This window comes from Xenia sp. Carnegie-2017, unplaced genomic scaffold, assembly GCF_021976095.1.
Source record: "Xenia sp. Carnegie-2017 unplaced genomic scaffold, XeniaSp_v1 HiC_scaffold_30, whole genome shotgun sequence".
Lineage (NCBI taxonomy): Eukaryota > Metazoa > Cnidaria > Anthozoa > Malacalcyonacea > Xeniidae > Xenia > Xenia sp. Carnegie-2017.
In genome coordinates, this window is record NW_025813494.1 from 34,539 (window position 1) to 46,348 (window position 11,810).

At 34.3% G+C, this 11,810-nt stretch overlaps 3 protein-coding genes across 3 annotated transcripts; all 3 read left to right on the forward strand.

The window, feature by feature from the left end:
• Window positions 1–1,605: 1,605 nt before the first annotated feature.
• LOC124455311 (mitochondrial DNA mismatch repair protein mutS homolog) lies at window positions 1,606–6,621 on the forward strand. The gene is given in 6 exon segments (XM_047005986.1): window positions 1,606–2,549; window positions 2,551–2,574; window positions 2,576–4,457; window positions 4,460–4,630; window positions 4,633–4,671; window positions 4,674–6,621. Coding segments are annotated over 6 exon segments (2,925 nt in total). The 5' UTR covers window positions 1,606–1,763; the 3' UTR covers window positions 4,697–6,621.
• Window positions 2,557–8,060, forward strand: LOC124455317 (NADH-ubiquinone oxidoreductase chain 2-like). Its single transcript, XM_047005991.1, has 2 exons — window positions 2,557–2,566; window positions 6,668–8,060. The coding sequence occupies exon 2, from the start codon at window positions 6,827–6,829 to the stop codon at window positions 8,018–8,020; it is 1,194 nt and encodes a 397-aa protein (XP_046861947.1). The 5' UTR covers window positions 2,557–2,566; window positions 6,668–6,826; the 3' UTR covers window positions 8,021–8,060.
• Window positions 8,061–8,133: 73 nt separating this feature from the next.
• Window positions 8,134–9,831, forward strand: LOC124455315 (NADH-ubiquinone oxidoreductase chain 5-like). Its single transcript, XM_047005988.1, has one exon. The coding sequence runs from the start codon at window positions 8,247–8,249 to the stop codon at window positions 9,678–9,680; it is 1,434 nt and encodes a 477-aa protein (XP_046861944.1). The 5' UTR covers window positions 8,134–8,246; the 3' UTR covers window positions 9,681–9,831.
• The last annotated feature ends 1,979 nt before the right edge of the window (window positions 9,832–11,810 follow it).

Here is an 11,810-nt window from a genome sequence, read left to right on the forward strand (position 1 = left end):
ATGTTTTTAGCTCCACTATTAGTTGGGATTGAAACAATTAGCTATGCTTCCCAGGCAATTTCTTTAGGTGTTCGATTAGCTGCTAATTTATCTGCTGGGCACCTTTTATTTGCTATATTAGCAAGTTTTGGATTCACAATGATTAGTAATGATATGTTAGTTTTAAGCTTAGCCCCAATATTAGTGATGGTTTTCATAACTTTACTAGAAATTGCTGTGGCTTCGATTCAAGCATATGTATTTTGTCTATTAACTGTTATTTACATCAATAATTCTTTAAACCTACATTAACACATGTAAGTTATATTCTTTTAAATATTAGTAATAACACAATATGTATAGGCGAGTAAGTGATACTAATGGCACATATAGTGTTATGTTAGTTAGTCCTATGATTAAGAATAGGCGGGCGATGACAATTAGTAGCCCCTATAGAGATCGATATGGCTGCAGGGAAATATATTAAATAATATGAATAGTTTATTTATAGTATTCTCATTAGGAATAGTTGGAGCTAGTCTTATGGTTATATCTACGTCGAATCCTGTTTATTCAGTATTCTGGTTAGTTATTGCTTTTGTTAATGCTGCTGTTATGTTTATATCGTTGGGATTAGACTATATAGGCTTAATATTTATAATTGTGTATGTGGGGGCTATTGCTATTTTATTCCTGTTCGTCATTATGTTAATTCAACAGCCTAATAAAGTAGACTCTCAAGATTACTCACATTTTTTACCTGTAGGATTATCTGTTATATTCCTATTTTATAGTTCACTAACCAATATCCCTAAATATGTCAGCAATCCTGTTATAGGATCAAGAACTAACATTGGGGCAATTGGAAGTCATCTTTATACTACTTATTATGAATTAGTAATAATTGCTAGTTTGGTGCTACTAGTCGCTATGATAGGGGCTATATTATTAGCTAAACAGCCAAATTCACCTTTTTTATATAATTCCCACGAGGAATCATCTCGTAGTAGGCAAGATCTTTTCCTACAAATCAGCAGAAGCACCTTCAGGTGCTGTCTGGTCAAGTGCTAATGCACGTCTCCGCTTAGGAATATGGAGAGGAACATGGAATTCAAAGGAATACTAATACTATTTATCATTAGTGGGACATTATCAATTGTAGTTTTAGGGGCATCTTATCTATTAGGATATAAACAACCCGACATGGAAAAAGTGTCAGTTTATGAATGTGGATTTGACCCTTTTGATAATCCGGGAAATCCCTTCTCCGTTAGATTTTTCTTAATTGGTATCTTGTTCTTAATATTTGATCTAGAGATATCTTTTTTATTTCCTTGGGCTGTTACATATATGGGTTTACCTTTATTTGGATATTGGGTTGTTATGTTATTTTTATTTATCTTAACTTTAGGGTTAATTTATGAATGGATAGAAGGAGGTTTAGAGTGGGAAAACTAGCTTCTAATTAGTATTGGCGCATGAATTATTTAGTGTTATCAATTATCATCTTATTAATCGGAATATTAGGTATTATTCTTAATAGAAGTAATTTAATTATTATGTTAATGTGTGTAGAACTAGTTTTACTGGCTTCTACTATTTTACTTCTATTTGAATCTCGTGTGCTCTATACGCTTTTTGGTCAAATTTTTGCGATTGTAATTTTAACTGTTGCAGCTGCAGAATCTGCCATTGGTTTAGCTATTATGGTTAACTATTATCGTTTACGTGGTACAATTGCTGTTCGAGCCTTAAATTTATTGAGAGGTTAACCCTAAATTAAAATGAATCAGATACCTATGCAATATTTTAACTTAGCAGAGGAGAATTATTCTAAGTATGGATTATCAGTCATCCAGCTTATTCAAATTGGTAAGTTCTATGAACTTTGGCATGAGCCTGACACCCCTAGTAGGCAACAAGCATACTCTCAAGCCGAGTTATTAATTGAGTCCTCCATGCGGAGTAAGCCTTTAGAGGTGATGCCTTCTATTGAACAAGTTGCCTCTTTACTTGATATGAAAATCATTAGAAGATCTTTACTTCAAATGGGGTTTCCAACTTATTCCCTTACTACTCATTTAAGTACTTTATTGAATAAGGGTTGGACTGTTATAGTTATTGATGAATTAGTTACTGGTAAATCGGGGCCAAAACAACGTGCAGTATCTCAGGTTTATTCTCCTAGTTGTAACTTAGAGGATTGTTCGGAATTACCATATGTATTATCAATCTATTTTTCTCAGGACGACTTATTGGGTATTACTTTATTTTCAGCCATGAATGGTCATAGTATAATGTTTCCTGTCTCTTGGATGGACAGAGATAAAGTAGTTCGGTTATTAATTAATTATCGTATTAGAGAAATAGTAATTTGGGCAAATTCAGATGGTGATTCAGAAATTTTAATAAATAAAATATATAATTTATTAATTGGTTGGAATTTATTTCCCTCTGAACCCAATGTTAAAATTGAAGTTATGGGAGAAGCGCCAATCAATTTCCCATGTTATTTTTCTTTTAGGTACGAAAATGATAATAAGGAGTGGCTTTTGTTACATATATTTTTGGGGTATTAACGCAGAGTGGTTTAACAAAAAATTATCAAGAATATACTCTTAGTAAGATATTTCAAAGTACTTGGACAGAAGATGTTAATCAGGTAAATATAATTAGCCTTTTAGGAGCATTACAATTTATTAAAGATCGAAATCCCAATCTTATTAAGAACTTACAACTTCCCGAGTGTTACAATTCTGTTATTAGTCCTTTAAACTTAATATTGTGTAATCAAGCAGAATATCAATTAGATTTATTGCCTAAGGGGAAAAAACTAGGTGGTCTACTTAGTTTAGTTGATTATTGTTCTACTGCAATGGGTAAAAGACTACTAAAATTCAGACTTCTTAATCCTATTACAGATTATTCTGAATTAAATTTTCGTTATGAAGATATTGCTACATTTAAACAATTAATTAGCGAGAAAATCTTTGACAATTCCGAGTTAAAACACATTAAAGATTTATCTTCTCTACACCGTCAATGGGCAATATCTGCTTCAAGTGATATTATCTTACCACCTAAAAAGCTTAGTCAAATTTATCATTCTTATTTATTTGCTAATCAATTAATAAACAAATTAATAAATAATATTCAATTACCCCCCTCAATTAAGCCCCAATTAGAATCGTTAATCAAAGCAATAGGTCTAATTTTCCAGGTAGATAATCTTCTAGGCGATTTTAAAGATGTATTACAACCATCTGATAATCTAACCAAGCTTCTTTCACAACAAACTTTAAGGGCCCAACTCACAAAGTGGGCCGAGCAGACTTCAAACATTGTGTTTCAAGATACAATTTCTATTAAAGTTGATTGTTTTAATAAAGAGGGTTATGCTTTCTCTATTTTATCTAAAAATCTAACTAAGTTAGAACATTACATGACTAGTGCCTCTATATCTAATAATTCAATTATTGTGTTGGGTAAAAGAAGAAACTACCTTATAATTACTAGCCCCACCATTCAGAAAGTGTCAATCGAATTAAATTTATTAGAAGAGCAGATTAATGTTTATGTAAAACAGACTTATAAACGAGAACTTAAAAGATTATATTTTAGTCATTTTGAGTTATTTTCGCCTTTAGAAAATATGATTTCTAGAATAGATATTGCATTAAGCGGAGCTATCGCGGCTATTAAATTTAATTATACTAAACCTTTTTTGACACCAACAAAATCCCAACAATCCAAGGGTCTAATTGAAGCAATTAATTTACGACATCCATTAGTAGAACAGTTAAACACTCAAGAAGAATGTGTGGCTCATAATATAAGTCTAGAAGATAAAGGAATGTTAATATTCTCAGTAAATGGCGCAGGTAAATCCACTTTACTTAAAGCAATTGGAGTCAACGTAATATTAGCTCAAGCAGGAATGTATGTAGCTGCAGATTCATTTAGGTTAAGACCTTATCATTATTTAATTACTCGTATTTTAGGGGGAGATGATCTTCATAAAGGCCGAGGTACTTTTGAGGTCGAAATGAGAGATCTTTCAACTATATTAAAGCTAGCTAATTATAACAGTTTAATTTTAGGTGATGAAATTTGTCATGGAACAGAAGTTAGTTCAGGAGCAGCGATATTAGCTGCAACAATTGAAAGATTAACAACTGCACAAACTAGTTTTGCTCTTTCTACTCATTTACACCAAGTTTATTCTTTAATTGATTCACCAGTTCGGTTCTATCATTTATCTGTTATTCAACACGAAGATTTGGGCCTAATTTATGAACGTAAATTAAAACTTGGCCCAGGACCTTCCCAATATGGCATTGAAGTTATGGGCCACATAATTAATGACAAAAAATTTTATAATAGTGCTTTAAAATATCGTAAACTTATTAACTGGAAACCACCATCTCGAAGTGAAGCAAGCTCTTTAGCAGTATTCCGCCCTTCTAAATATAATACTCAAGTTTTATTGATTCATGTGAAATATGCGGAGCTCCAGCGGAGGCTATCCACCACATTCAACCTAAGAAATTAGGTAGTAGAAGATTAAATCGAAGGTCAAACTTAGTGCCAGTTTGCTCAAGCTGTCATTTAGATATACATAGAAATAAAATTTCTATTTTAGGTTGGAAGAAAACCCAGGACATAAGAAATTATATTGGGTTTATCTTAATGAGTCTTAGACAGTGGAACTGAGTAAAGTCTAGGGTCTATCGGTAAGGACGTAAACACGAAATAACAAGGGAGAGACTTTGAACTTGTTTATCCTAACTGAAAAGGGTAAATTGAATAGTTAATTGAAACATCTTATTAGACTATGAGGAATACATCAACTGAGATTCCGTGCGTAGCGGCGAGCGATAGCGGAGGAATTGTCTCAAACAGATAATTAAGATGATTGGACATCTAGACTAAACCCCGATAGACACCTATAGAGAAAGTACCGTGAGGGAAAGACTCAGAATTGGTTCTAAAAGTTACCTTTTGCATAATGGGCCTGCAAGACAAAATTTGGCAAGCTTAAGTATTAATGAAGGCATAGTGAAAGCAAGAGGAAAAAACTCGTAAGTCAAATTTCCCGAAACCAAGTGATCTAACCATGGCCAGGTAGCTATTTGCTGACCGAACCAGTGATTGTGGCAAAAATCTTGGATGAGCTGTGGTTAGCGGTGAAATACCAGTCGAACTTGGATATAGCTGGTTCTCTACGAAACTTATCTTAGTAAGGCGCCCCAAGTTGATTCGCCCCCAAACCCGGGGGCTTGAATTACTGGTGCAGTAAGACTATAGCGATAAGGCTTCTAGTCAAAGGGTAAGCCCTAACCAGAAATTAAAGTCACTAATACAGATTAAGTGTATAAAGAGGGTTCAACTTAGACAAACAGGAAGTAGGCTTGGAAACAGCCATCTGTACAGGAAAACGTAAAAGTTCACTGAATGAGCTAGAAAACTCTAAAATCAAGGCGGCTAAATCTGTAACTAAAATTCTGGAAGTCAGACCATAAGGAAGCAACTGGCTTGGTAGTAGAGCGTTCTGTAAGCACGATATGTGCATACTTCGTGAGACAAACAGAAGTGATAATGCAGGCATGAGTAGTACAAGATTCACTCCCAAATAAATCTATATACAGCTTCTAAGGGTATTACGCCCGATGAATTATAATTCTTGTACTTGTTCAGGAAAATATTATGGTACTTTGTACCTTCAACTGTTATTATGGGACTTAGATCAAGGCATAATTTCTCTTAAGGAACTCGGCAAAATAAGATCTCGACTGTTTACCAAAAACATAGCTCTCTGCTAAAGGTTACTGAAGTATAGAGGGTGAATTCTGCCCAATGGTTGTATAGTGAAACTAAGGACTAACGTCTAAAGCGAAACCCAACTGAATGGCCGCGGTAACTCTGACCGTGATAATGTAGCACAATAAATAGCCAATTAATTGTTGGCGGGTATGAATGGAACCACGAGGGTCTTACTGTCTCAAGAGGAAAGCCGATGAAATTATAGTTGTAGTGAAGATACTACATAATCATTGTAAGACGAAAAGACCCTATCGAGCTTTACTGGATACCAATAACGTTGACTAAAAATGATCGATACAAGTATCCTAATTTTGAGTTAGTAATTTTGTTGGTAAGACAGTTTAGTTGGGGCGACTACCTTTGAATAAGAAACGAAGGCGAGCTTATTGGTATAAAAGCTAATCTCATTAGCCTGACAGTGAGGGGGACACCCCTAGCTGGCACAAGGACATAGTCCTATGTGGGCGATAATGACCCGATATGATAGTCCAAAATAAATATCGAAAGCGGATAAAAGCTACCGTAGGGATAACAGCGTAATATTGTCGGAGAGTTCTTATCGAGGACAATGTTTGCGACCTCGATGTTGAATTGCGGTGCCCTGGTGCTGTAGAAGGTACCTTAGGTTGGTCTGTTCGACCATGAAAACCGTACATGATTTGAGTTCAGAGCGTGGTGACACAGCTCGGTTTCTATCTACAATGATCAATCCCAACTTTTCTGAGTCCTAGTACGCAAGGAATGGTCTCAGCGATGCTCGACTATATTGGCCCCATCGACGTAATCAACTTCTGGCTGCTGCAAAGAAGGAAAACAAAAGGTTTAGGGATTAACAAGGCATATGCCATGTGGGTGCATAGCCCTGGCATATTATGGAATTAACACTAGGGCTCATTATACTAATAGTGTTGACATATGGATTAAAAGCCCCGACTTTAAGATTAGCTATACTACTTGCGGGGTTGTGGGGGCTACTGAGTTATTAACTGAGCCCCATTTACTATGTTGGACACAGGCTATTAAAATGTTGGTGATGATAAGTGGATTAGCTATACTATGTATGCTGGACCATCAAACATCGCATCGATCAAGCTCTTTATTGATTTTATTAGTGATCTTAGGTAATTTATTACTTATAGGGTCAACAAATTTAATTTCTATATATTTAGCATTAGAGATGCAAACATTATGTATGTTTATCTTAGTGGCTTATAATAAAAGCTCATTGTTATCGGCAGAAGCTGGACTTAAATACTTTGTGTTAGGGGCACTATCTTCGGGGTTGTTTCTGTTTGGTTGTGCTTTAATTTATGGCTCCACAGGAGAACTTGAACTTCAATTTATTCGTATGAGTTTAGAATCTTATGGTGTATTAGCTGGTAAGTGTCTTATTACTATCTCATTGTTATTTAAAGTGTCTGCAGCCCCATTTCATATGTGGGCCCCCGATGTATACGAAGGAGCTCCAACTTGGGTAGCTGCGCTATTATCTATTGTACCTAAATTAGGAGTACTAGCTATTATAGTACAAATAGGCTTAAATGAAATGGGGCTATTAATAGCTGGGTTAATCTCTTTGATTGTTGGAGCTATAGGAGCTTTGAATCAAACTCGAATAAAAAGACTACTAGCTTATAGCGGAATAGGCCATATGGGGTTTGTGTTACTTGGAATAGCTATTGGGTCTATAGAAAGTCTTCAGGCGAGTTTAATGTATATAGGTGCTTACATAATAACTCAAGTATTACTTTGGTCTGGAGTCCTAATTATATCCCCTAAAAGAAACATGCTTATTGAATTTAGTGGTGTTTCAAGATTAAACCCAATGTTAGCATTAGCATTAGCTACAGGTTTATTGTCTACTGCAGGAATTCCTCCTTTAATTGGGTTTCTAACTAAATGGTATGTAATTTTAGCAGCTGTTGGTCAAGGTTACTATCTCAGTGCTTTACTAGCTTTAGTTTGTTCTGTGATAGCTGGAGTTTATTACATTAGATTAGTAAAAATTATGTTCTATCAACCTTTGTCTACGCCTTTAGTAATAACAAATATATTAAATTCTCCATGTGGCAATGTAACACCAGAGGAAACAAGTTTAGGCAAGGCAATATTAATGGGGGCAAGTTTATATTTAGTGTTAACAATTATAATATGTCCTAGTTTATTCTTTCAATTAGTACACTTGATTATCTTAGATTTATTCCCATGTATCTTCTAGTTATATTAATACCATTACTAAGCGCAGTCGGAAGCGGATTAGGGGGGTCGCTATTTAGGAAGAAAGGGGGGCTGGCTTGTTAAGTTCTGTGTGGGTTCTCGTCAGTAGTCTCCTTTCTTTTGTGTTATGTTATGAAATCCTGATTAATGGGTCTACAGTATATATAGAGTTAGGCAGATGGATAGAGTCATATTTACTAATAACTAGCTTTGGCCTACAATTTGATATGGTAACAGCTGTAATGTTAATTGTAGTTACAACAATTAGCGGGTTAGTTCATGTGTATTCTACAAGTTATATGAGAGAAGATCCCCACTTACCTAGGTTTATGAGTTATCTGTCTTTATTTACCTTTTTTATGTTAATTTTAATTACTAGTAATAATTATGTGCAATTATTTATTGGTTGGGAGGGTGTTGGTTTATGTTCTTATTTATTAATCAACTTTTGGTTTACGCGCATACAAGCTAATAAGGCGGCAATTAAAGCAATGTTAATCAATAGAATAGGAGACATAGGATTAATGCTGGCTATTATATTAATCTGGAAAGAATTTGGGGCAGTAGATTACTGTAGTTTATTTCCGGCTTTATCACCATCTTCAGCTTGTACTTGGATTTGTATATTATTAACTATAGGGGCTGTAGGAAAATCTGCTCAATTAGGGTTACATACTTGGTTGCCGGATGCTATGGAAGGGCCGACACCTGTTTCGGCCCTAATTCATGCAGCAACAATGGTAACAGCAGGAGTATTTTTAATTATAAGATCAGCTCCCCTTTTTGATTACTCTCCAACTGCAACAATAATTGTAGGCTTAGTTGGTTCCTTAACTGCTTTTTTTGCAGCTACAGTAGGATTAGTCCAATCGGATATAAAAAAAGTTATTGCTTATTCTACTTGTAGTCAACTAGGATACATGGTGATGGCTTGCGGTACTTATAGCTGTCTAAGTAGTTTGTATCATTTACTAACTCATGCTTTCTTTAAGGCTTTATTATTCTTAGGAGCAGGCTCAATAATTCATGCCCTTTTGGATGAACAAGATCTTAGGAAGATGGGGGGGATAATCCGAGGTCTACCTCTAACATATGTATTAATGTTGATTGGTTCCTTATCTTTAGCTGGTTTTCCCTATTTATCTGGATTTTACTCCAAAGACTTAATATTAGAATTAACTTATAATAATTATTGTATAATATCTATTTATTGGTTAGCTTCAATTACAGCCTTCTTAACTGCTTTTTATTCATTCCGATTAATATACTTAAGTTTTGTGTCTAAACCTAATTTAACACGTATAAGCGCACAACACTTACAAGAAGCTGATTGGAATTTATTGGGTCCTTTATTAGTATTAGCAATAGGAAGTATCCTAGTTGGTTATATAGCTCAAAATATGGTGTTTGCACCAGGTGAACGTCCCTTGCCGCTTGTACCTACAATAGTCTCTTTAGCACCAGTTATTATGTCTGTAACAGGAATATTATTAGTGTTCATACTTCGTCCATATATTATATATTATACTACACACCCTAGCATATATGGTTTCTTATTTTATGCTTGGGAATTTAATCAAATAGCAAATTATTATATTGGAAGTACAGTTTGGAAGTTCGGCCATATTGTCTCTTATCGTATCATTGATAGGGTATTTTAGAGATTTTAGGTCCCACTGGGATAGCCCAATTCATGGTCAACAGAACTAAAGAGTTAAGCAGTTTACAATCTGGTTTAGTATTTAATTATGCATTAATGATATTAGTTGGAACAGCTATCGCACTTAAGTACCTAGTCGTAAATTAGAAACAGAATAAAGAAAAGTTCTTCTCTAAATCCTAATAACCTCCGAATAGGAGAAACTAGCCAGAGTAGTGGCTAGTAATTATATAATATGATATTAGCTTTTATAGTAGGCTCTATATTAATAAGTATAGTAATAATAGCATTAACTCCAAGGGAAAATAGTATGAAACTACGCCAGCGAGCGTTAGAGTGGTCTCTGATTACATTTGCTCTCTCTATTTTATTATTAGTTAACTTTCATCAAGAGGCTCAATTTCAACAGATAATAGAATTTAATTGGATAAGTACAATGGGTTGGTTTGAAGGTTCTCCAATATTGTTTGCTATTGACGGGATCTCTATATTTTTCATTGTACTAAGTACTTTATTAACCCCAATTTGTATTTTAGTAAGTTGGAATAGTATTAAATTTCTTGTTAAGGAGTTTATTATATGCCTTTTAGGTATGGAGTTATTATTAATAGGAGTATTCTCAACATTAGATCTGTTAATATTTTATGTGTTATTTGAAAGTATATTAATACCTATGTTCTTAATAATAGGAGTGTGGGGAGCTCGGGCAGAAAAATAAAAGCTGCTTATTATTTTTCTTTTATAGTTGGTTCAATATTAATGTTACTTAGTATAGCAGTTATTTACAGAATAACAGGTACAACTGACTATTTATCTTTAACTAATATTCAGATTGATAGTAACATTCAAATTTGGCTGTTTATGGGTTTCTTTCTTAGTTTAGCAGTCAAGGTACCAATGATGCCCTTTCATATATGGTTGCCTCTTGCACATGTTGAGGCTCCTTTAGCTGGTTCAGTGATTCTAGCTGGGATATTATTAAAATTAGGGGGCTATGGATTCATTCGATTCGCTTGGCCCCTTTTCCCGAAGCAACAGAGTATTTAGCACCAATCATACTAACGTTATCACTAATAGCAGTAATATGTGGGTTTAACTACTTGCAGACAGGTAGATGCAGAAACGTCTGATAGCCTACTCCTCGGTAGCTCATATGGGAATAGTAACAATAGGTTTATTTACTCATACAATGGAGGGTTTAATAGCCTCTATATTCTTAATGATAGCTCATGGAGTGGTTAGTCCCTTTATTTATAGCAGTAACACTGCTCTATGAGAGACATCATACAAGATTAATTAGATATTATAGGGAGTAGTTATGACTATGCCCCTATCTTTCTATTATATTTATGGTGTTTACTTTAGCTAATATTGCTATTCCTCTTAGTGTAACTTTGTTGGAGTAATTTTTATCTTTAGTAGCTAGCTTTTTCTATCTAGTACATCATTAGGTATTCTCACCTCATTAGGCATAAAAATAACAAAGTATAACTAAAATAGTGCTAAGAACAAATATACCAAACAAGTCCTTATAAGTATAATAAGCATGAAAGGTAACTTTGTCTATATTAGAATTAATTCCCAAAGGATTATTTGACCCAGTTGTATGTAAACTAATAATATGTAATACGCCTAATCCAGCTATAAGAAAGGAAATAGATAATGTAGAAAAGAAGCGATTAAGAGTCGCGTTAGATACACTAAATCCTCCCAAATCCATTGAACAACTTCTGTTCCTATATAGGGTATAGCAGAACAGAAGTTAGTAATAACTGTGGCCAAAAGAGACATTTGTCCCCAAGGTAATACATATCCCAAGAGGCTGTTAACATCATCACTAAGTAAATTATAACTCCGATATTCCAAACATCCATTTTCATGTAGCTCCCATAATAAAGTCCTCTACCCATATGTATATATACACAGAGAAAAAATAATGAAGCTCCATTAGCATGGATATACTTTAACATAAAACCATAATTAACGTCTCTTAAAATATGAGAAATTGAATCAAAGCTAAATCAACATTAGGGCAATAATGCATAGCTAAAATATTCCGGTAATCATTTGAATAGCTAAACAAAACCCTAACAAAGAACCAAAATTCCAATAATAACTAATATTAGAAGGG